This window comes from Polypterus senegalus, chromosome 10 (assembly GCF_016835505.1).
Source record: "Polypterus senegalus isolate Bchr_013 chromosome 10, ASM1683550v1, whole genome shotgun sequence".
Lineage (NCBI taxonomy): Eukaryota > Metazoa > Chordata > Cladistia > Polypteriformes > Polypteridae > Polypterus > Polypterus senegalus.
The window spans coordinates 13,091,468-13,117,480 of NC_053163.1; the positions used below are offsets into that span (position 1 = coordinate 13,091,468).

General features: G+C 38.8%; 2 protein-coding genes across 4 annotated transcripts in view; both read right to left on the minus strand.

The window, feature by feature from the left end:
- Positions 1-4,352, minus strand: part of LOC120536385 (natural cytotoxicity triggering receptor 3 ligand 1-like) — a 33,501-nt gene extending 29,149 nt beyond the window's left edge. Inside the window, exon 1 of the mRNA XM_039764709.1 lies at positions 4,250-4,352. Within this exon, the coding sequence (XP_039620643.1) occupies positions 4,250-4,352 (103 nt within the window). The remainder of the gene's footprint in view (positions 1-4,249) is intronic.
- A 3,250-nt stretch (positions 4,353-7,602) lies between these two features.
- Positions 7,603-25,557, minus strand: LOC120536766. Of its 3 annotated transcripts, none has more exons than XM_039765250.1 (6): positions 25,430-25,557; positions 13,519-13,571; positions 13,066-13,395; positions 11,401-11,448; positions 8,796-8,870; positions 7,603-8,653 (listed from the first exon to the last, which is right to left on the minus strand). In XM_039765250.1, the coding sequence occupies exons 2-6, from the start codon at positions 13,568-13,570 to the stop codon at positions 8,568-8,570; spliced, it is 591 nt and encodes a 196-aa protein (XP_039621184.1). In that variant the 5' UTR covers position 13,571; positions 25,430-25,557; the 3' UTR covers positions 7,603-8,567. The 3 variants fall into 3 exon arrangements, with proteins under 3 accessions (XP_039621184.1, XP_039621182.1, XP_039621183.1); XM_039765248.1 differs by lacking the exon at positions 25,430-25,557 and adding an exon at positions 17,372-17,582; XM_039765249.1 differs by lacking the exons at positions 11,401-11,448; positions 25,430-25,557 and adding an exon at positions 17,372-17,587.
- Between the last annotated feature and the right edge of the window lie 456 nt (positions 25,558-26,013).

Sequence of the window (26,013 nt, forward strand, 5' to 3'; positions counted from 1 at the left end):
AGTTCAATATGGTGTTCCGCAGGGCTCAGTACTGGGACCTTTACTGTTTTCACTTTACAAACTTCCACTGGGATCTATCATTAGAAAACATCATGTTAATTTTCACTCGTATGCAGATGACACACAGTTATACCTTTCATTTAGACCAAATGAAGTTTCTCCGATGTTGTCTTTAAGTAGTTGTGTTAGTGAATTAAAAGAGTGGATGGATGAGAACTACTTGTTTATTTAACACCAATAAAACAGAGATGTTGATTGTTGGAGAGAATGAAGCTGACCGTAACAATACGTATATTGTCATCATTTAACTCAGTTGCAATTACCATTAATTTTACTGAATCAGCCCGCAATCTAGGAGTTATCTTTGACTCTAGCATGTCATTTAAAGCAGGGGTCACCAGCTCCAGTCCTGGAGGACCACCATGGCTGCAGGTTTTCATTCCAACCCTTTTCTTAATGACTGACCTGATTTTACTGCTAATGAACTTCTTTTGAACTAATTTTAATGAACTTACTCTTGAAGACTCAGACCCCTTAATTGTTTCTTTTTCCTATATTAGCAGCCAAACACAAAATGAGCCAAAACAACTGGTGCCCATCATACAATATCTGAAAATAAAGAAAGATGAACGTCTCAGGAATGCTGATCTGCTCAGGTCCACAAAGCATTTGAACAGAAAAAAGAAAATCAACAATTACAGAAATATTTGCTATTGCACCATGAGAGAAGCAACAAGCCATTGAATTAAAGAACGGGTTTAATTAACGAAAAGACTTGGCACCTCATTAAGCAGCTGGTTGGAGTGAAATTGGTTGGAGTTTAAGGCCCTGACTTAGTTGGTCTTTTGTTGGCTCACTTACTTCACATTTCATTTCTGTTTGGGTGCCATTTAAGGAAAGAAATTAAGCAATTTAGTGGAACGATGAAGAAATTCAGGGCAACAAATCTTAAAAAAGCAATTAAATTAAAATGAATTCATAAGAAGTTAATTAGAAGCACAAACAGGGCACTCATTTAAAAAGGGTTAGAATGAAAAGCTGCTGCCACGGCAGTCCTTCAGGACCGGAGTAGGAAACCCCCGATTTAAAGTGCACATTATAAAATTGTCCGAAGCATGTTACTTCCATCTTAAAAATGTTGAGTAATTTAGGCATTTTCTAAATATGTGAGATACTGAGAAATTAGTAGGATTGACTATTACAATGCAGTGTTCACTGGCTGCTCAAATTGTTCTTTATACAGCTACCAGTTAATCCAAAATGCTGCTGCAAGAATTATTACAAGAACAAGAAAATACAAACACATAACTCCAGTTCTTAAATCCTTACACTGGCTCCCGGTTAAGTTTAGGGCAGACTTCAAAATCCTCCTTTTAACATATAAAACCTTAAATGGCCAAGGTCCGGCTTACTTATCTAAACTTATTATTACTTACAAACCAGAATGCATTCTAAGATTAGAAGATGGCGATACGCTTATGATTCCAAGGATTAATAAATAACAGTGGGAGGTCGAGCTTTTAGTTCCAGGGCCCCTAAACTGTGCAATGGTCTACCTGCTACTATAAGAGATGCCCCTTCTGTCTCAGCTTTCCAATCCTGGCTGAATACTCACGACTTCAGTTTAGCACACCCTGACTAGAGCTGCTGATTAACTGTACAGACTGCATCTCTGTTGTTAGACATTAGCACTAAAATATAAGTTATATGATAGTTAGAATTTGTTACTAACACTCACGTATTCTGTTTCTCATCGCGGTACTCAAATGTGGCACTTGGTGCCACTGCCCTACTTCTAAGTCGTTTGCCTGCCTAAGGTAAAGTCATCTCTGATACAGGAGCACTAGAATCATTTCGTAGAAATGTCCTTTCATCAGATTGGCCGGCTCAGCACTGACTCATCTGTGGATTGCCAGTAGATGGGAGTCAGCATGATGGCCAAGGTCTCTAGGACTCTGAACAAATAATACCCTTGAATTTTTCTGTGTACTTGTACTTGTACTAACTATGTGACTATCGACCTACTGTATGCAAACGTTAAAGATGCATGCAGCGTCACCCTGCTGCCTGCGCTTGAGAAAGCAGATCATAACCTGGTTCTGCTTCAGCCTCACTACAAACCAAGAGTGAGGGAGCTACCTACAACCACACGATCATTCAGGAAGTGGTCCCCAGAGGCAGAGCAGACTCTAAGAGACTGCTTTGAAACTACGGACTGGGATATGCTGCAGGGATTACATAGTGAGAACATTGAGGAGGTTGTTGACTGCACTACTGATTACATCAACTGCTGTATGGACATTGTAGTTCCAGTAAGAACAGTACACTGCTAGGGCTTTTAAAGGCAGTGATCAGCATGAGCTCAAGCAAGTGCAGAAGGAACTCCGAGTCCAGCTCAGGGCAGTGAAAGAGCAGTACAGGAGAAAGCTGGAGCAGAAGTTGCAGAATAACAACATGAAGGAAGTGTGGGATGGGATGAAGATCATCACTGGCTGCAGCTCGAAGTGGGGTGCCATCATCGAGAGAGACATGGAGAGAGCAAACCAGATGAACAACTTCTTTAACAGGTTTGACCACCCTAACCCACTCTCACTTCGGAGTACTGCATCCTCCACCCATTCTTCTGCTAATACCAGCATAGGAGAGAGTTTCTCCCAACCCACAATTACAGAAGCACAGGTAAGCAGAGAACTGAAAAGACTTCGTGCCAGCAAAGCAGCAGGTCCAGATGGTGTATCGCCATGACTGCTGAAGGCCTGTGTGCTGGAGCTGGGGAGTCCTCTACAGTGCATCTTCAACCTGAGCCTTGAACAGGGGAGAGTCCCGAGGCTTTGGAAAACATCTTGTATCACCCCAGTCCCAAAGGTATCACATCCTAGTGAGCTGAATGACTTCCGCCCTGTCGCTCTGACATTGCATGTGATGAAAACCATGGAGCGGCTGCTGCTTCACCACCTGAGGCCACAGGTCTACCACACCCTCGACCCTCTGCAGTTCGCATACCAGGAGAAGGTGGGAGTGGAGGATGCCATCATCTACATGCTACACTGATCCCTCTCCCACTTGGACAGAGGCAGTGGTGCTGTAAGAATTATGTTTTTGGACTTATCTAGTGTCTTCAACACCATCCAACCCCTGCTCCTTAGGGAAAAGCTGACAGAGATGGAAGTAGATTCATACCTGGTGGCATGGATCGTGGACTATCTTACTGACAGACCTCAGTATGTGCGTCTTGGGAACTGCAGGTCTGATATTGTGGTCAGCAACACAGGAGCACCGCTGGGGACTGTACTTTCTCTGGTCTTGTTCAGCCAACATACATCAGACTTCCAATACAACTCGGAGTCCTGCCATGTGACAAAGTTCACCGACGACACTGCTATCGTGGGCTGCATCAGGAGTGGGCAGGAGGAGGAGTATAGGAACCTAATCAAGGACTTTGTTAAATGGTGCGACTCAAACCACTTACACCTGAACAACAGCAAGACCAAGAAGCTGCTGGTGGATTTTATGAGGCCTAGGCCCCTCATGGACCCCATGATCATCAGAGGTGACTGTGTGCATGTGACGATGAAGGTTCTGCTCCATGCTCCCTGTCAGCTTCTGGGAGCCCTCAAACCTGACACCGTCGGTAATGTCACCGATGAGCTTAGCAGTAAGGCAACAACATAGCAAGGGAATGGTGCAAAAGTGTCAAGTGCTTTTATTTAAAAACAATCAACAAAACAAAGTGTTCAAATAACGAGTGCAGTGTTTCAAAAGTCAATAAATAAATAATCCAATAAAAGCAAGTGAAAATGTGGAGGTTAAAAACAACAGAAAAAAGTCTTCTTAAAAACAATGAGGTTAAAATACAACAGGAAGCAATCTATTAAAACATCAAAGCCCGGTGTCTTCTTTCCTGTGGCAACTCCCCTACTCCTCCCATCTGGGTTCCTCAACAGGGGAGTCGCTCTACCTGCAGCTGGCCTTCTCTCTTCCCGCAAACTGGTCGGTCGCCTTACCAATCCCTGGCACCGGTAGGCACCACCGAACAGCGACTTGGGATTCCCCAACGACCAAGGCTGTCACGCTGGGGACACCACGTCTCAAGTCCCGATTACCGCTGCCTTCAGCATCCTTCAAAGTAAGCTCTGCGGGAGCGACCACAACTACTACTCCCCCGGGTGTCGGCCAAACACCCAGGCTGCCAGTTCAGCTGCCGCGAGCCTGCTCTCTCTCGCTTGTTCTCCTGCACCGACTTTCTCACTCTCCTCACTGCTTCCTGCTTTTCCTCCACAACCTCCGTTCTCTTCTTTCTTTCTCTTTTCCTTTCTCTTAACTGTCTCAGGCTTCTCTATTATAATGGACATGGCACCTGTGGCAATCAGCAGTTCCCAGGAACAATTACGGAGCGGACCGTCTCTCACTTGTGCACTTAGACGAAAAGCATCCACAGTCCGAATCCACCCGGGAACCACTTCAGCCACACTACCACGTCCCGTAGCTAAGCCGCAAGCACGGTGATTATATATTTAAAAAGTGTCTCTTTCATCATGAGCTGTGGACCCACTACACAACAGTGCAGATATATAAATACCTGGGAGTGCAGCTGGATGATAAATTGGACTGGACTGCCAATACTGAAGCTCTGTGTAAGAAAGGACATTGCCAACTGTACTTCCTTAGAAGACTGCCATCCTTCAACATCTGCAATAAGATGCTGCAGATGTTCTATCAGACAGTTGTGGCGAGCGCCCTCTTCTACGCGGTGGTGTGTTGGGGAGGCAGCATAAAGAAGAAGGACGCCTCACACCTGGACAAACTGGTGAGGAAGGCAGGCTCTATTGCAGTCACGGAGCTGAACAGTTTGACATCCATGGCAGAGCGACGGGCGCTGAGCAGACTCCTGTCAATCATGGAGAATCCATTGCAACCACTGAACAGGATCATCTCCAGACAGAGGAACAGCTTTAGCGACAGACTTTTGTCATCGTCCTGCTCCACTGGCAGACTGAGGAAATCGTTCCTCTCCCACACTATGCGACTCTTCATTTCCACCCGGGGGGGTAAACGTTAACATTACACAAAGTTATTGTCTGTTATACCTGCATTGTTATCACTCTTTAATTTAATATTGTTCTTTATCAGTAATCTGCTGCTGGAGTATGGGAATTTCCCCTTGGGATTAATAAAGTATCTATCTATCTATTTATCTATCTATCTATTGATATTGCACTGTTGTGTTGTATTGAGGATTACTTGTGTTCTGTTCTGTGTATTATATTTACACCATTTTTTGATATCCACTGCATGCCCAACCTACCTGGAAAAGGGTCTCTCTCTGAATTGCCTTTCCTAAGATTTCTTCCATTTTTTCCCTACAAGGGTTTTTTTCTTGTCATCTTGGAGTGTCAAGACTTGGGGGCTGTCAAAAGACATGGCCTGTTAAAGCCCATTGCAGCAGTCCTTGTGTGATTTTGGGCTATACAAAAATACATTTTATTGTATTGTATAAGTGGTGTAGGACAGTAGGCTCAAACGTAGTTTGAGTTTTAGGATTCCAAAGAAAAAATGGACTTAGCTTGATAAGTTACAAGAATGGGCCTTTACACTGATCTATCATTCTTCTTTAGAGTATGACTGCTGGATACCAGTTCCATTACAGTATTTTTTTTGTTTTGAGGCTGAGTATGGAAATCTAAGTTGAATGAGGAAACCTACCTGCTTAAGCTAAGGTAGAAAGGTACTCATACAAAAAGAAAAAAAAAAATCAGTTTCAGGGAACTCTAATTAAAAATACAATCATATTATTTGCTTTAACAACTTTTGTAGAGAATCAAAGCATAGATTATAACTGAATTAGCCAGTGGGGTCATCTGTAATATGCAATGTTTACTGTATTTGGTCCACTTATCTAGTAATAGGTACAAACCGCATTTCCCCTCACAACAGCTTTAATTCACAGAGACTTGGGTTTAGCAAGGTGCGGGAAATATTGTATTTTTGGGATTTTGATCCGTGCCGGTACCAATGCATCAAGCAATTTTTAGCTGTATACAGGTACCTCCCATTCCACCTTTTCCAAAATGTCTCTGTTAGACTGAGATCTGGAAACAATACAGGCCATAAGTGCAAACTGAAATCACTAACATGTTCATGGAATGGGCCTGTCATGGTATGTATCGGTGACTTGGTGTTTTATTCACATAGAAACACACATTTGAGGAAAGGTAAACTGTGGCTATAACAGAATACACAAGGTCTCCATAAATGCTTAAGCATTTCAAATGACCCTCAGGTGTTAATCAATGGTCTAATGTGTATCCCATACAAAAAAAAAAAAAATCCCCAGATGATCACACTAGCACCACCAGCCTGTAATCTTGACAAAAGCTGGCCATTCACTATAAATTCTGACCCGACATCCTGTATTTTGGAGCACAAATCTACATTTGTCAGACCCAATGATATATGAATCTTCCACCATCCAGTTTATACAATATGCTCATTGTAATTTATTATCTGATGGGAGTCTAGCCTGGTGTGGTCTTAAGCTACCTTATAAATACAGACAATCTAATTCAAAGTTTCATCTGTTATTCAGTATTGTTCTTCTGAACAGGAAGTGTTTGAAATTGCTGTTTTTTGAACATTTGTGACTTTTCTCTGAGCATGAAGGAATGTCTTCTGAACTCTTCATCAATGTAATTTCTGTTCAGTCGCTGGATGTTTTCTTGTTATTGAACCAATTTTGTAAACTCTGGCCAACATTGTGTCTGAAACTCTCACTAGGGTGGCTATTTCCGTGTTGCTGGAACTCCACATTTGACATAGTGTCATAGATGCTGCTGGATGTCTTGTCAGCCAGCCATATTATTAAACTATGACACTTAACTGCAGTTCTGGTTTTATATTTTGTCTGTGTGTAATGTACACAGAACATGATTTAAGTAGCAAAAACAAACAATTTTGTTTAGCTGAAAGCAAATTAGTTTTTGCACCCTGTATTGTAATCAGTTATAGAATGTCCATAAAACACTGCCTCAGAATTATCACCTTCTTTTTATCATTATGTTTTCTGGGTCTTCTTATCCATTCCAGGGTTATGGTGAGCTTTAATATATCCTGGCAGAACTGGCCTCAAATAAGAAGCCAATCTGGAATAGGGATGCCAAATAAATGTATAGTGTACTTAGACATACAGGACAAACATATATAGTATGTTTTCGTATTGTGTTAGGAAGTTGTAAATCACAGAAAAACCACAGGGACTGAACTGGTGTCTAAATTCTGCGTGGTACATTAATGGATCTCTTCTTCCATGCTCTGAAGAAGTAGAGTTTTGGATTGAAACTAGATGCAGAAAGCATGAAATGCAAAAATACTATAAAAATAATAAATAAATACAACGTAGCAAGTCATATACATACATTAGTAAAAAAATATGTATTTTTATTTTTTTTATCAACATGTTAGCATGCTTTAAAATATTTTCATACTTAAAAGCACATGAAAGTTAAAGTGCATAAACACAATGTATGACAATATTTTTTAAAAAATGTTATTACAATCTGTATCATTCATCTTTAGAATCACTTATAACATTATTTAAATCATATTTACACTGTACAAAAATGATAACTGAAATCTTGTGATATTTAGAATGCTTTTCTTAACTGGAGTTACTTTCCATAATCTATCTTTAAGAGGCCATCTACAGTCTCACAAAATAAAAAAGTACATAACTCACTGCTTTACAATCCCTAAAACAAAATAAATCTTTATAATGATTACATAGTAATTAAATCTGACATAGTGTATATACTAAAAAGCATATAAGTTATCACAGAGGTTTGTTTTAATTTTTAAAATTTTTACCCCAGAACCTACTAAAATGGCCATGTTTTCTGAGGAATTAAGGGATGGATAAAATTATACAAATCTAATAACATTCCATAACACAGCTCTTATAGGGCCAGCCTGCATGGTGTATTAATCAACACTTTGCTCACCTGTTTGAGAGCACAGTTGATAATATAGGCTCTTTTGTGCCAGGCTGTAGAAAACCCTGACCAACAGTACCTGGCAGGGAAATTTGCCAGTATTCCAGAATAAACTAAGCCTTTATCTCTCGTTTTTGTTAATAATCAATGATCTGCAGCTCTAAGGTCATTCCTCCTTTTTCTTCTGTCCAGTTCTTCAAGATACTTACTTGAAGCTCTCCGCTGTGCCTCATGATACCTTGTACTACTTGGTTCTTGGTAACAGCAAGTATAAACATCTCTTGGACAGATGCTCTTTTGGATTAATCTTCTAGTTTTATGCAGACCTGGGAGTGCATGTCATAATGGTGTGGCTGAGAAGGAATATGGTTAGCTTCGCAATTCTTCCTCTTCATCTTTTCCCACTTCTATGTGGGTTTGATGTTTTATAGGTTCCGTCAGAACTTTTATGGTTGGGTGCCTTTCTTGACACCGACCCTCCCCATTTCTCCAGGCTTGAGACCGGCTCCTACATGGAGGCTGAGTTGTGGCCATCTTCATACTTTTTTCTGTATTATATTATAGACTTTTTTTTTATCAGTTCTAACTCAGCAAATCTGAGCCTGAAGAGCCATTAGATTCTTCTCCATAACCAGTGTTTGGAAATTTCTTTTGACAGTGACTGCATCCTAAAGACAAAACATTGTAAGTAGGAGTGCATTCAGGATAAGCTGCAGAAGAAAAGTTATTTTGAATTAAAATAGAAACTGTTGATCAGATTCATGAAATTCTACAAAAATTGGTAATAAAGATTTTTATGTGTGGACTTACCTGGCTTTTTCATCCGGAGTGCAATGACTACAGCGATGACAAAAACTAAGCCTGCTGCTGCTGGAACAACAAATTCTAAAATGGATATGAAAACCTGCATTAATACTTTTGTCTAGAAAGAAAATAGTCCTGTAAGTGCATTGTTACATAATTAATCATTCTTGATAAACATAGAAATGCACCGGTAGTGTCAATATTTCAAAAGCTATAGGAATCTCATGATATATAATCCTGCCCTCTATTCATTTTTCCTAGGAAAACTGTAAAGCAAAATAGTCTGTGTGTGTCTATTAAGAGCTCTCAGCATGTGGTTAGCACTGTTCCAAACATATACATTTTCCCTTTCACATCTTAAGATTTTTATGTCAAGTTTTTTTTTTTTGGAGCAAGTTCATTCATTACTTCTCAACTCTTTGCTTCATGATGACAATTTTCTGAATAGCCCTTCAGGTTTCTTATCATTAAGACAAGGATAGAGCTATGAAATACTGTTGCATCCTAATAGTACTTCAACCTTAAGGCAGCGTTTCTCAACCTTTAAGTATTTGCGACCCGAGTTTTCATAACAGTTTTAAATCGCACCCCCCTAACATTTTTTTTGAAATGTAGATGCATATTTTATTATACCTATTTAACTTTTATCGACATTTATCTAACTCTATACTGTATTTATTGTTCTAGTATCAGAATGTAGTTTAAGTTAATTTGTTGTGGTTTCAACAGATGTTTTCTTTTTCATATTTTTGATTCTTCTTTTCTATTTTTCACATCTTCGCTCCCCCCTTTTTGTTACTTCGCGCCCCTTAGGGGGGCCTGCCCCACAGGTTGAGAACCACTGCCTTAAGGCATCAATTTATTGATTATCCCAAAATATTTTAAATGGATGGAGCATTATCATTTCATAAAACTTTAGAGAGACAGGGCAGATATTCTTTCTCAAATAAACCAACTACTAAATATAATATATGGGAGATGATTTACAGGCTCAAATAATTTTGTTTCTCAACTGAGCTAGGGGTTAGTACTATCATCTAATCCTCTCTCCCTTTCTACCCCTGCAGACCAACTGAAGAACCCTCCCAGTAAGGTCGCTTCCCGGCTACAAGTCCTCCCTCCAGATGACATCAGTTCCACCTCCCAGAGCCCTCTTCCTGATGATCTCACTTCCAGTTCCAGTTCTTGAATTCCCAGCTGTTCATGTCTGCCACACATATATAAAACAGCCTTCCTGTTGTGTTACTCAGTTCAGTTGTGGCTTTCATTTTGTAAAGAAGTGTCTCATTTTGCCAAACATTCAGTATATACAGTGGCCATCCCCACTCCTTTTTTCTGCCTCCATTTGTTTTTTATAATCTATTTTATATTATATACTGTATATATATATATAGTGAGATTTCTGAACTTTTTGAGAGTCTTTGTGACTGCTGCATCTGTTGAGGGATGCTTGTTTGTTGCCGAGGCAACTGCAGGTGTGCAGCACCTCACAGGTCTGCAGCGCCTCAGAGACGAGTGCAAGATCACCACCTCTACGTGCAATACATCTGTCGCCCGATGGGTGATGCAGTGAACATTGTAACTTAGCCACTGACCTGGCCCCATCCCTGCCCATTTGCTGTGTCTGTGTGTAGTAGACTGGTAGCTCTTGCTTCAAAAAATAACCTTGCTGTTCCTGTTTTGAGTGGAATAATGTTGGTTTTGCTAAAGTACTTAGACTCAGCCTCGTCTTTGGGGTGTAAGACAGTGACTCATATGTCCCAATATGCATTCAGGTTGTCAACTACTAAAGGAGAAAAGTAATGAAAATGCACTACCTTTGTTAAGGCTTCCCTTAGAATACAGTACACCGTTTTGCAGAATCCTCATATGTACCCTCTCTGGTCTTGTATTTAACCAGTGTATTGGTTAAATACTAAAAATCTGTTTCTTCCCTGTGTCTGTCTCCATAGGTCTCAAACTCCTTGTGTAAAAGGTCATGTGGCTTGCCTACTTCCTACCTCTAAAGAAATAAAGAAGCCTTTCCTTTCTCACCTGTTCACGCATTCCTGCCATCTGGTGGATTGTCTAGTGTGCTAAGAGAACATGTCCAGACCTCATCTTTGTCTTATTTGTTTCTATGGTCCTTGCTGACTTCCTTTGTGGAAATGCCACTTGGGCAGGGCACACCACCTGCTAGAAATCCATGCATTTCTGCACAGGTATGTTTAGAAGCTCCCCTACAGAAAAGAGTAGTTCTCTTCCTTTCTCTTCAAAGTCTGCTAGGGCACTACTGCATATTTTATATTAGTTATAATTAGTCCATCTTAGATTCAGGGACGAATCTTGGCAGAGTCAGGCACAAGATTAACACACTCACACCCACCATCTATATCATCATCACTACATAAAAAAGGCAGTGCAAATTTTGCTTTTCTTCTTTGAGCCTAACAGATCTCTGCCCCTGTCCCTTGCCAACTTTCCTGGCTGTTGTTTTGATCACACCATTTATTACTGGTGAATTTGTTTAGATGTATTACCTCAAACAGAGGGAGGACATTAAGAAAATTGATCAAGAATTAAGAAAGGGCCCAAATATTTTCATCAAATGAGAATTCCTTTTACTACTTACCAGTTAGCCTAAAATTAGTTTCCTGTTTTTCATCTGGATTCACAAGATCTGCAAAAAATTCATACAAATGGGTTGTTTTTAAAAACAACTATTTCACTAAGATCAACAGCATCTTAAAATAGGCTTCCCATGCATACTGCTTGCTCCCTAAAATAACCAAATAGTTTGTGTTCTGCTGTTTCTCATGTAGGAAATAAAGAAGGAGAGAGCCGTCTCCATACTCCCTTAGCACTTTCACAGTGTGATTCTCTGTCAATCTATAGAATGTGTACTGCTAATTTGCTTGTCCTAGCCAAGAGAAAGCAAATTAAATACTATTCAATTTAATTTATTTACATACATACATACATGCATTCTCAAGCCTGCTTAAGGGTCAGGGGCCTGGAGTCTACCTGGGTAGCACTACAAGCGAGGCAGGAAACAGCCCTGGTTGTTTTGGTAGACCACGAAAGTGACCATTGTAATATCTTTTTAGCACCAATAAATGTTCTTTCAATTGAAGGTCATTTTAGATAAACTAAGACCATGACTCCTATCTGCTATGCACCCAGTGCAAAAAAGATGGGAAGGAAGATATAATACTCCCCTATGACACAATGGGATTCATAGACCTTAATGCATCCATGAGGGAGTGTGCCATTCTTCAGAAGCAAGGGACCTCGGTAGCATGGGGTCTTCAATGGAGTCCTAGTCCTGAAACCTTCAGAGCCCAGACTAGTTCTAAAGCTACCAGGACACCTGTAGTTCTAGGCTAGTATGTGTGGTCCAAATTCAGACCAGGCCCTGAGCTGGATATCATTTCTGTCTGGACTGGAAGTGGTTCTCAAAGCTAAAATGATGCCTTCTCTAGAATACTGGGAGCTCTGAGTTGTGAAGTACAGGTATGGGAAATGCTTGTAATGGTGAGAGGAAGATTGACCAGTGATGGGCCAAGAGAGGTATGGGTAGTACTGTTTTATAAAGGAGGGCTGGTTTAGTACTGTAGTGGTGGATCCTCTTGTCACATTATTTAGACAGGGGACTAACCAATGTACTGCACGTAGGCCCAGGTGGGAAAAAGCTTTGTTATTTTCCCTTTGTTTTGTACTCTTTGTACTATTTTTTAAATAAATCTTCATTTATGTTTTATGAAAAAGAATTAAAAAAAAATGTTTTGTGTGCTCCGTCTTATTCTAGGTTTGGAATGCCTCACTGATTAAATGAAAATCTGTAAAACGAAATACACTTTATAAAAAGCATTGGCCCCTTTGGAAATGGACACATTTTATTGTTATACAACACTGAATCACCATACATTTAATCTGGCCTTTTTGACACTGTCGAGGTAAAAACAGATCTCTACCTTTTCTGCTCCTTCTGCCCTCTCAGAAATTCTGTTGTGTTTTACTAATCTGAAGTAAAATTAGCAGTTAAAAATGATGTACATTTAATGTCATGAGAAAGCAAGAATCTAACTGACCGATAAAGAACCAGAGTCATTTTACAGGGAGAAGCAGAAGAACACAAGGAAACAAACATCCTACCTAGTAAACCAATGAAAATGAACTGAAAGAAGATCTGGTGTCAAATCCCTGTCATGTTTTAAATAAAATTTGCCTTGGGGGCTTTTATTGAAATTACTATAACTGTTACTTTTTTTGTTTTTTCTTAAAGCAGTCACTTTACCTGACACTTGCAGATTTATAGTCCCTTCACGATAGGCTTCACTGGTGATAACTATACAATTGTAGGTTCCTTCATCTGACAATTGAAGATTTTCAATGTTCAGAGAAACTTCTTCATTTTCTATATTCTGGTATATGAATTGAAATCGGTCGTTCACTGTTGGTGAATGGTTTTCAAGTGGTGAACGTTCCTGAAGTATGCGGTTATCTTTTGACCAGATAATTCTTTCAGCAGCACATTTACTCTCACATTTCCAGAAGCATCTAAGTGATACATGGTGGGCAACAGGCCTTTGAAGGAAGGGTGGCTCACAGATCATCTCAAAGGCCACTGACAGGTACATATAAATAAATAAAAATGTAAATAAAGAGTAATAATCAGAGTTAACAAGTGTACTACATATGAAAGAAGTTAACATTCAAAGTGGCAGTGGGAATGCCTTGTAATACTTACATAGAGGAGAGACAGATGCCAAAATGACAGGTACCACCAACCAAGTGTGCATCCTGCAAAACAAACAGCAGCCAATTAAAATTTGTTTTTTTAAGGCAGCCACCCATTTACCTTGTAATTGAGTCTTTTATGCATCCCCCACTTTTTGTCTCTGTTGAACACCTCATTTATTTGGTGGTTTATCTTAGCTTTTATAATAATAGTTATTGCTACTATAACACTTCAAAATGGAGAACATGCTAACTCCATACATACAATATGTACCTAATAATAACATCTGTATTTGTACAGCTGACTTGTTGTGGGCTTGAAGGTGGATGTGGAGCCCAATTCACATGTTTTCATCCATAATGAACATTCACAGTGAGGGAAAATGAAAAGAACAATTTCTCTCTCAGACAGCCATTAGGTCTGCATGGTGACTCTCTTCAAGGATTTGGTTAGGTGATGATGTGGGTTTGACTTACCAAATCCTGCTGAACAAACTGGTCTTGTTCACTTTGGTTCAGCTACAAACCCAGAATCTGTGATGATGGCTTTCATGAAGTATTCAGATCTCAACAAAGTCTGTTTGAATTTCTTTCACTCAAGGAGAGTTTCAAATGCAGTAGCTATTTAGGGAAACCAGAATCATCCATGAGGCTGACATGTCCCATGTATCCAAGCCAAGTATTCAAGACCATCCCTTTTGTCTCTGCCTTGTTAATGATCTTTAAGTTTGTAACTTAGTTTTGTCATCAATTAAGGACTAATACTTTCTCAGTCGCTTGGCTCATGTTTCCAACTACTGTTTAATAGAGTCTGCTGAGGGCAGAGACTTTGTACATCTTGAGCATTTTAGAGTAGTGGATGTTGTGTCAGTTGAACACACGTGATCCCAGCCAGCAGGTGCTCTGGCTGCCTGGATTACACTCTCCAAAAAGCAGTCGTCAGAAAAAACACTACTGAGATACTTGAAATAATCCACTATCTTCTACTGCCTCAATGTGAATGAAGGTGGAGACGTGTAGATCCACAAAAAGTTTGAAATTGGACTTCTGTCTTATTCAGGCTGACTGTGACACCAAAGAGGTGACATGGCTCTTCAAAGCTGTCAGCAGTACATTTGAGATTAGACGCTGTGTGGACCATAGAAACATTGTACACCAACAAATGTTCTCTAAAATTAATTTTTTAACTTCACTGGTCTATCATTTAAAGTTCATAAGTTAAAGAGTAGTCAAAAAAGAATGTAAATTAGATATATTTTGTGTTCAATATCTGTGACTATGTAGTTCCGTAAATATTTGACAAAGTGGTTAAAGAGCATAGGAATTAACACTCACTCTGGCATCACACTTTTTGAAATAATGAAAGGCTCTGAGACTGCTCCCTTTAAAAAGATAATGCATGCCATATTGTTGTAAATGAGGTTTATGTATGTGTGAGCATTACACCTTTGACAACAGCAACTTTGAGCTGAAGCCTTGGTGAGATCGTACAGTACAAAATGGCAAACAAGTCCAAGCTCCCTTGATTTACTTTTCATGGAACTACAGAGACCCTGTTGATGGTACGGTGACTCAAGTGAAAATCACCACTCTAGGTAACCTCTATTTTTCAATCTAATCACTTTGCCGATTGCACTGCCAGAATTTGGTAGGCTACTGGTCCCATTTTTGTGTTATGCTTTCATTCAGATTTCCATTGAGTGTCGACTTATTGTCGAAGATGGCTGTAAAGTGTTCATGATGTCCAATGAGCTTCAGCTTCCTGATGTTAAGAAAATGTCTAATAATTTTTAGCTTATAAGGACACAAGGATAGATGTGACCAGTAAATGATCAGTCTAACATTCCATTCCATGTACAGGGAGTCCTCTGGTTAAAACGTTTCGAGTTTACAACGTTCACTACCATAAAAACTTAAAAAAAATTGAGACATGAGTGTTTCGGCTTACGCCATTAGCGTCGAACTTACAGACTACGTGGGCAAACTAGTTTGGTTGTGCGCAGTAGAAAAATATGCAGTAACACAGCGTATGAGTGAGGGAGTTGGCAAACTAGTTTCGTTGCGCGCGGAGGAAGTGGTCCGCTTGTGTGGCTTTGTTTGATGACTTTGTGGCCCTTATCATGTCTCCTAAATGAAAGTCTTCAGATGGTAGTGCTTCAAAGAATAGGAAAGCCATGGAAGTGAAATTAGATATTGTATAGAGATCAGAAGGAATAGGCTAGGGTGTGTTTCGACTTACACCAAAATTCGGGTTTCATCACTGGTGTAGGAACAGAAATGTGTTGTAACCCGAGGACCCCCTGTGCTGCCTTAGTAATCTTGAAATCACAAATTGTGCACCTATAAGTGATGATGAAGTCAACCAAGTGTCACTACTTAGATAAATTATGTATCCATATTGTTTTTTATTTATCAGCCTGCCAGCCTGAGGATGTTGCTGACTGCTTGGTCACTTTTAGCAAAAAGCACAGCAGCAGTAGGTCATTGGTTTTCATGTTTTCAAAACATGGTCCCCTAAGTATTCCATTCCAGGTTGTAACATGTTTGTTGTCTCTAGTATTAAAGTTGGTCAGTGCAAGAAGTTTGTCTGCAGGAAGTATTCCTTCCATTGTGCAAAAAAAAAAACAAATCACTGTAAAACCTTACTTTGACTCCATCACCCAATGAAACAGTAGGTGTAGAAGGATTCATTCTCAGGCACATAATATATCGAGAGGTACTTAGTGCTTATTGCTTGTTAATGCAAGATGGAAAGTCTGAGAGCTGATGCAGATGTGAGGCTTCAATATCGATTCAGCCTCATTCTATAATTTGCTTTTCAACATAACAGTGTAACTTTTTTTCATCTCAGAAATGAATAGTGCTTTTTAAAATTCAGTAATAACGGAGATTAAGTGAATGTCCCTAAAAATACAAGTCACTATGTTGATGCCTACATATCACACACATATTCAAACACTGATTTTGTGCAGTCCTGGCCTGGACTCCATATGTCAAGGGTCCCATGTTAGTGTAGCATTTGACCTGCAATGGAGCACCTTGAAACCACACGCTTCTACATGTGAATGCCTCTTTGACTCTGCAGCTGGTGACACAGCTTTAGAAAAATGTATATATGAAGTTCTAAGGCTATATTAAAGGATAAGAAAGTGTAAAGCCTTGAGGTGATGCAAATTTAAAATGGGAATAGTTTGTGCCTGAAAGACTGTCTGCTTTGTGACATATAATTAAATGAACATAACAATAAAGTCTATGATCAAAAACAAAGCTTAGAATAAGGAAGGATTAATATGTCTTAATACCTAACCAAAAAGTGATATGAGGTGCAGTAGTCATGCAGCCAATCTAAGGGCAAGCGATTTTGGATGATTTCTAGGATTAACTATATAGAAGTACAACACCAACTGCACATACTTGAGAAAATGTACATTGAACCCACTGAAAAACTACACCCCAGGATCAAATAAACAGAACAGTTCACAATTAACTGCCTTAAGATAAATGTGAAGAAAGCAAGGGCTTTGGTTATAAAATTTAAAAATGAGTGAAAAAAATATACTCCTTTATAATTAAATAAATTAAAAATAGTTGTGTTAGTCAAATTCTGAAATTTTTGGAAATTCGTGTTAATGGTAATGGACATTTTTCAAATATGTCCTGCAATGTTTAGGGACATTTATCAGATTGTTTTGGTTCTTTTTTAATACATAAACAACGAGAAGTTATACTAAACAGCCAGCCGATGGCAGCACACTCATACTAATAAAATACAACAGACTAGCTGCGCCTGGTTACACTCTGGTTAAGATTAGGGTTGGGGGAGAAGTTAACTGAATCAAATCAAGTAATCAAAGTGAAAAAACCTGCAATCTAATTGGCTGGCCAGCGGAGCTGCTGCATCGTGGAGCTGCGGAAGTCTGAAGACAGGACTCATCAGAAAAAGGCAGCAATTGCGAGAGAGCAGTTGCCATTTTGCAGCCTGCACTTTCAAAATGGATGAAACAGGTTAGAGAATGGCATGTCTGAAAATCATTACAACCTATTCACAGTAATAGCACAATAGTAATAGGAACAAAAAATTGCACATATTAAAAATAAAATCACACCAACCTTAACAAAAGAAAAACAAAATAAGTATTACACGAGATGAATTAGAATATTACAAATTTTTCAGTAATTTATTTTAATAAAAGAGACAAAATAATACCAATAATAGTTTGAACAAAACAAAATTAAATATAATTATAATGAATAAATAATTAAATAAATGCACAATATACAATCTTTTTTAAAAGTTTTACTTTTCTTGCTTTTAGGGAAGCAAATTCATCAATTATTTTATCAAAATTAATGTTTTGTCAATTCCTGTTCGATTGATAAAATTGCCATATTTGACAGTTTTTCTTGAACAAGTAACGATCTTGAATATGTTTTGATAATTTTTAGTTTACTAAACGCTTCTTTCACTGTTGGTAATGTTAGGAATATTCTCAGTGCAACTTCTAAATTTGGATAGGACTGAACTAAACTATATTCATGAGTCATTTTTAAAAGATTTAATCTTATAACTTCTGTAAAAAATCAATCCTACTCCCAATGGAAAAAAAAAATTAAGTAACTGATTACAATAGCATTTTTCAGTTTGCTCAACATTCCGACAAATCCTGCCAATTACAAAATTTGAGTTCACTGAATACAAGCTACACTATGCCAAACTAAACAAATTAAATTAGCTCAACTACAAATAACTAATATGTAAAACAGCATTAAGCCCATCTAACATGTCCCATGTGTCAATGTCATCTCTGATTGGTGTAACTAAAAAACCTATGCTGAATAAACTTAAGTAAATTTGGCAAACTTCAAGGTAGTAATTCAACAAATTAATACAGGCAGTCCCCGGGTTACATACAAGATAGGGATTGTAGGTTTGTTCTTAAATTGAATTTGTGTGTAAGTCGGAACAGGTACATTCTTTTAATAAATGCTATTGTTGACCAACTGTAACCAAGTGCTCTGCCAATGAATGTTGGAGTTTCACCTCTCTCTGACCTTTTTATTATTTCTACTTTACTTTCCATGGTGATGGTTTTTCTCTTCTTTACTATATCACCAGCACTTGCATCAGATTTGCGTTTCAGAGACATTCTTGAAGGGTGAAGACAAAAGGTTAAGATGAGCTCTTCTGTACAGCACTGTACACGTTATCACAGCAGGAAGGCACCCGCCGTCAGCACGTCTGATGTACTGATGAGAGACAACTTCCTGCTATGTGTGTAACAGTACAAGCAAGCAGGCAGTCACCTCCACTACAGTATGCTGCCTGCAGCATCCGCCCACCAAGGACAAACATGGTGCGGCCAAAGGCGTGTACTGTACATTCAACAGACAGTCACCCCCTCGTTCACCCTCAATGGCCTCCGTTCAGCTACAATCGGGTCACTGCTTGCAGCATTACCAGCTGCCCACCGAGAACAAACGGGGCAGCCATGTGTACTGGGCGGGCAGTGAAACGCCCCCCTCTGCTCCATCCAGCCTGCGTCCAGTCAGGAGCAGTAGCTGCAGCGGCATAGTGGGCAGACAGCGAACCGCCCCATCAAGCCTCCATCCTGCACATGAGCGATAGGTGTGGCCCCGGTGACTATGGACCACGGGTCACCGCTTGCCCCAGGGAGCTGCCTGAGGGACACTACACTGCGCAAGCAGCCAAATCACCCCCCTCCAGCCACTGCTTGCAGCGTCCCCAAGATGAAGATAACAGAGCGACAGCTAATGAGGTGCATAAGTCACAGCTGCGGCCCCATTCTTATGTCACAGGTCGGATGTCCGTAACCTGGGGACTAACTGTATATTTATTTTTTGCAAACTCAAAAAACACATTATAATCAGTTACTTAAGAACTCTGACTATATTGAGCAACATATTCTATTTGAACAAGAAAGAAAAAACAACTTTGTTGAAAATAATGCTGCTTTATTTTCTTAGACATGGCATTACATTATTATTACAATGTGAAACATGAAAATCCCTTATATAAAATGTATTTATATTCAGTACATTCAAATTTTGTCTTAATAACATTGTTATCATTACTAATAACCACATGCCATCTCTGATATTGTGGAATCTTAATTTGAAAAGTGTTACATCAATAATTCCAAAATGTCTTTTTGAACAGAACCTGCACAGGGTAAAGTTGTTTGTCATATCATTAACACTAATGTACAACTGAGAAAGAATTTCACACAAAGAAAAGTAGCTATAGCAATGTTAATCTAAAATCAAAAGACAAACATATCCTATTCTGCAGATCTGAGACACATTAGTCTAACATTAATGCAGCATATTTTTGAGTGACAATACTCTATGCGAGTACGAGTCTCCAATTTTTAGAAACACCTTCTGCTCTGTTTCAAAAGTGTATTTCAGTTCTTTTGGGTACTGAATGTTTAAAGCATACAAAAGACCAACAAGTATGACAAATGCAGTTATGAAGTCAACAAGCTCTTCAATTACTACTTGACCTTCTATCACCACAGCCACATTCATTGGTGCAGCTCCAGGATGGGTCTCATGGTGCCTTAAAACCTCCAATATTCCTATCTTCATTTCATTTGTATATATTTGAGGGGAGTCTGTATCCTAAAAATATAGAACAATGATAAAGTTAAGGTGTGATAAAATAAACCATAGTTAACTCTTTTTCAAAGCCAAGTGAAAGGTTGTCTACCAACTTAACTTTCTAGTTTGTTAATCATTTAGTTTGACATTTCCAACAGAACTCACATGACATGTTGTTGAAAGTTTCTTGTATTCTCTTAAGTACAGAGGTAGTCCTTGTAGAACCATTGCCCTCTTGTGTGTGGTAACATCCATTGTCTGAAAAGTTAGCAAGAACGATAGTCATAGAGGTAGAATATAGAAAGAAATAATATTTGAACAAAATGACAATTTAAGAAAACTTTAAACAAAACAACTACATATATTTGACATATTTCTTCTACATTACAAAAGTCCATCTTTGTTAAATGAATCCAAATAATGAAAGGATGTTGCACATCGGCAAATTATTCAAAATGTATGCACACATCCAGACATACAAAAAAATGCTATTAACCTGGATAATTTAAATGGTCAATTTATAATAAACAGAATAGCTCAGGAATGTTGTTGATTACACCACCAAGTTGCTTGTCGCACCTTAGGTTTAAAGAAGGAATTGTACTTTTATTTCTGGTAAAATATTATTTGTGTAAATCTCACCATTAAATAAAACTGTAAGTTAATATATTATGAATTTGTAGCCCATGACATTGGGGGGGAATATGTGCAGTGCCAATGAGTCAAATATAAACATATACACTATAATTTAGCTTGTTCTATAAAAACATTTTGCATGCATTTGGTAACAGTCTATGGGTTTGCCAAATGCACCTTCATATGCAAACAGTTTAACAGCCTTAATTATAATACTGCCACATATGTTAAGTTCATGCTTATGACTATTAAACAGATCCTTCCTGATCCTTATTACGTACCTGTTAATCTATAAAGTGATTTCAATTTATGTGCCATCTTGCCTCCTTTTTCTCTGTGCATTTTGATCAGAGCTGTCGAATACTTGTCCAAGGATGTCAGAAATGTTTCTTTCAATTGCACCTGGGTAATGCAATACAATTCTGCATATACCTGTAACAAAATTCAGAAATCAATAATGTACTTATTTTCAAGATACTAGCATCGCTACTTGACAGTTGAATTATAAGATTTGATAAAACTCACCTGTTGCTGTATGAAAAGGCCTTCTTCTCAATAAGGAAAAAGTGAGGCCCATTTTGGTGTTGACTTGGTCCAGGTTCACATTGTTCTTTTTCACTTCATCCTCATCTTTTTGACCACAAGGGTGATTTGGCAAGAAACTTACCCCAGATTTACGAGGTTTCTTAAGGCAACGTCTGGGAGAACTACGTCCTCTTTTGTAAGCATTTACCTGCACTTCTGTAATAATTCTATCACAAATGTCTAATGTGTTATCTAAAAAAGAACACAGTAAAACTACACATCACGTTTACACGTGAGCAGTCACGTGGAGCGACTTATATTTATTAACATATGTTTGTGAGTGTATATATTTGGTTTCCTTGAAGGAGCGAAGAATTGTTGTTGAGGTCTGCTCAGTGTGTTAATTTTAGATCCGTCTCCCTTTATCGCTCGCTTTCTCCTTCTATAAAAGAAACTTAGCATATATTGAATGTACACAAGAAAGAAAGGAGTAAGTACTCTAGCCAGTAATCATGCGTCTGCCTTTACAAGCTGTTATGCATATGCACCCCAGCGCCCGTAATAATTTGCTACAACATTCAGTTTTCAAAAAAGCCGTCGTCGTGTGCGGCGTGCACGGCATCTTTTAATTTTTTGAGACTGCATGCGATTTTACGAAAAAAAAAACCGTACCGATTCGAATATTGATGTAATTTTATTAATTCACCGTGTAAAAAATAAAATTATCTGACCGTTGCCGTACGCTCTTATTGCCCAATCCACTTGAATAAAGTGTAATCATCTGCGTCCAGTTTCTGCTTTAAACTGTGGTATGGTGCCTCAAAAGCTGGAGTCGGTCACCGCAGCTACTACGGGAATTCAGACCGCTAATTTTAAGTGAAAAAAGTGCCCTGATGTCGGGGTTTGAGGTATAAAAAACACAAGAGTTACAGTGAAAAAAGGAAAGAGGGAACTATCGCAATGGCATTGCTTTTGTTAAAAACTTTAAGCCACCACAGTAAGCACAACTGAGCTTTTATTTTATAATTATTCATTTTCAGATTCTGTTATAGTCACTAAAATCTTCCATAATTAACAGACCCCCTTCTATTTACGTTCGGCAGTAGGTTATAATGGATTGTCATCGAGTTATAAGGTTACTCGCGTGGCAACTGTTAATAAATCGGACCCGATTTTTTTAACTATACGGTTTTCAATAAAGGACAGTCCTACTCTTGTAAATGCATGTACTTACCTTAAATCGGGACTATCAAACTTTAGTAATTACAGATTGTGGAGTCGTTAAGTCATGCAGATGTCCAAATCTCATAAATCGAGAATATTCTCGCAGAACTTGTGCATTGCGTAAAAGAAAAACTCGCACAAACAACAGATTATTAATTCTGACAATTCTGATTCTTACGTTTGAACCCAAAAGAAAAATAGAACTCACATCTGCACCACACAATGAAGAAACGATTGTCAAGCTAAACATTTAACACAGAAATGCTGGAATAACAAACATTTTTACAATGGGTCGACTATCACATAGTTACATTTTTTACAATGTGTTTATTGATTCAAGTATTAAAGTTGGTCAGTGCAAGAAGTCTGACTCCAGGACATTTTGCTTTCACTGTGCAATCAAAATCACCGTATGCAATAGTAGGTGTAGAACGATGTATTCTCAGGCATACATAACATGACGAAAGGTGCTTAGTGATTATTAATATTTATTGGAAAGTCTGATAGCTTATGCAGAGGTGAGACTTTGAAGATGATGTCAGCCTCATTCTCAGATTTACTTTTCCACAAAATGGTGTAACTTTCTTTCAGCTCAGAAATGGATAGTGCTTTTTAAAATTCATTAATGTCTGAGATGTATTTTTAGGGACATTCCCTTAATACAAGTCACTATATTGATGCCTACATATCACACACATATTCATGCACTGATTTTATGCAGACCTGGCCTGGACTCCATATGTCAAGGGTCCCATGTTAGTTAGTATATGACCTGGAATGGAGCACCTTGAAACCACAAACTTCTACATGTGAATGTCTCCCTGACACTGCACCTGGTGGCACAACTTTACAAAAGTGTAAAATAGGAAGTTCTAAGGCTATATTAAAGGATAAGAAAGAATAAAACCTTGAGATGATGCAGTATTAAAATGAGAACAGTTTGTGCCTGAACGATTGCCTGTATTGTGACTTGTAATTAAATTAACACAGAAATAAAGCCAATGATCAAAAATAAGGCTCAGAATAATGAAAAAGTCATATGTCTTAATACCTAACCAAAAAGTGGCATGAGGTGCAGTATCAAACAATGCATTGTAAGGTGCATTGTAGTCAAAGAGGCAATCTAAGGGTATAAGACTTAGATTGCTGGGATTAAAGAAGTATACCAACTGCACATAATAATGTACATTAAACTCATTGAAAAATTACACCCCAGAATCAAATAAACAGAACAGTCCCAAATTACCTGTCTTAAGATAAATGCGAAGAAAGCAAGGGCTGTGGTTATAAAACTTAAAAATGGTAAAAAATGTAATCCTTCATAATGAAATAAATAACAATTAATCCTGCTGTACTTTGAGCAATAATAATTTGCTCTGGTTACTTGATCACTTAACACTGCATACGACATATTTGGAATTATCTGACTTTTCTTTAAATGCACCTTGGGGCTGTAACAAAAAGTAATTTCATTGTGTTACACAATGACAATAAAGTGCTTGAACTTGAACTACTGCCGGAATAGTTATCTGCACCCCATCCATCTGCGTCAGGGAGACACGGAGGCTTATACCAGCAAGGATACAAGCGAAAATGATCCCTGGGCATGATCCCTGGACACTGAAGGGTGAAGACATACACGCACATCTTGAACTAATGTTTCGCTTGTCCATTTTTACACTGTGGGAGGTAACATGCTCTCTGCCGAACCAGAAATGGAACCCCCGTCGCCTTATTGAGAGGATGCAGCGATTGCACTGCGCCACAGTATCTGTTACCGTGAATTCGTTTTGCACCACTAATACTAATACAGTTAAAGCCATCAGAAACCCCAAGTGAAGCTGCATTGCATAAATAATAAAAAAAAAATAATAGTAATAAATATAGACGTCCATCCATCTATTATCCAACCCACTATATCCTAACTACAGGGTCATGGGGGTCTGCTGGAGCCAATCCCAGCCAACACAGGGCACAAGGCAGGAACCAATCCCGGGCAGGGTGTCAACCCACCGCAGGACACACACAATCACACCCACACACCAAGCACACACTAGGGCCAATTTACAATCGCCAATCCACCTAACCTGCATGTCTTTGGACTGTGAGAGGAAAGCGGAGCGCCCAGAGGAAACCCTCGCAGACACGGGGAGAACATGCAAACTCCACGCAGGGAGGACCCGGGAAGCGAACCTGGGTCTCCTAACTGCGAGGCAGAATATAGACATGTTTCATGCAAAAACTTCCGTCTATTGTAATGGGTAAACGACTACGTATTTCGGCAGGCTAATACGAGTGCTACTCCTGCAAGCATCTGGCGCAAACCGATTCAGGTCAGTCAAAAACCAATAACAAACGCACTGGAACCAATGATATACATGTGCAAATCAACATACTTCATATTTAAACCAGTAGTATATATATATTCAAACTGATATAGTTCACGCACAAATCAATAATATACGCACACATATTAATATAGTTTATATGACTAAAACCAGCTATTGTACGCACGCAATACAATGAAGTACGCAAGCAAACAGACAGTATTCACATGTAAACCAATAGATTACACACAAAAATCTATGATTTATGGCCTGTATGAGTCCCTCATAGTTTTTGAAGGCAGACAGCTTTTTAATTTCGTGGAATATCCAGACTTCAGCATATTGTTTACTCTTCCATAATCTTATAGTATTTTATGTAAGGATCGCAATGAGTACACCATCCTCAGAAGTAGTCAATTCTAAACAATTTACAAAAAATATAAGAAGCAGAATTCTGCGACTAGGAACTAACAGTTAACACGAAGCAAAGGAAGTAAAACGCAGAAAATGTGCACGTTCAGTTGTAGTAAACCTGAAAGTTGCTTAATTTTCCTAAGCGCCTGAAATAAGGTAGAAAAAAATTCTTACGTGATTAATGTTTTTTTGGCAGGTTCCTTTGTAGCTACGGCGAACTTCAACAAACAGGCAGACTGGAAGGGAGTGCTGAGAAATCGTCAGTTAAAACAGAAGGTGGGGGTTCGAGTCAAATGGAAACTTGAATCGGAGCCAGTCTACGGTTGACGCTGACATGAGATAAACAAGGGAGGTGCTTTCATCCTAAAGCGAAACCTAAAGCTAAACAAAGCACGCAATAGTGTTGATTGATGGAGTGCCTACACAACAAAAGAGAGCAAACCATTTCTTTTTACACAACCTAACACAAAAGGATTTATAACGAAATAAGCTTGTAATAAGGTTGTGCGTAATCTTTTGGAATACATGTGGACGCTAATGGTTTATGAGTATTTTCTATCAGTCACTGTGCGTACAATATGAACTATACTGGTCCATGTCCGTATAATATCGGAAGTGGCGGTTCTACATTAAATTGCTCCCCGGGCGAGACTCCCTCCCGGCGCCCCCCCCCCCCAAAAAAATAACATGACAAAACTACACATTTTGTACACACCACACGTTTTATTGTAGTAATTCCGTCATTCCGTAACAGACCA

Bases quoted from the DNA above. Each gene is read 5' to 3' on its own strand.
- LOC120536766 (XM_039765248.1), bottom strand. From the start codon at position 17,442: ATGAGTCCTGTCTTCAGACTTCCGCAGCTCCACGATGCAGCAGCTCCG. The intron at 13,572-17,371 runs GTTTTTTCACTT...TTTGTTTTGCAG, and splicing joins GCCAGCCAATTAGATTGCAG to GATGCACACTTGGTTGGTGG. The intron at 8,871-11,400 runs GTAAGTAGTAAA...TATCCATTTTAG, and splicing joins AACTAATTTTAGGCTAACTG to AATTTGTTGTTCCAGCAGCA.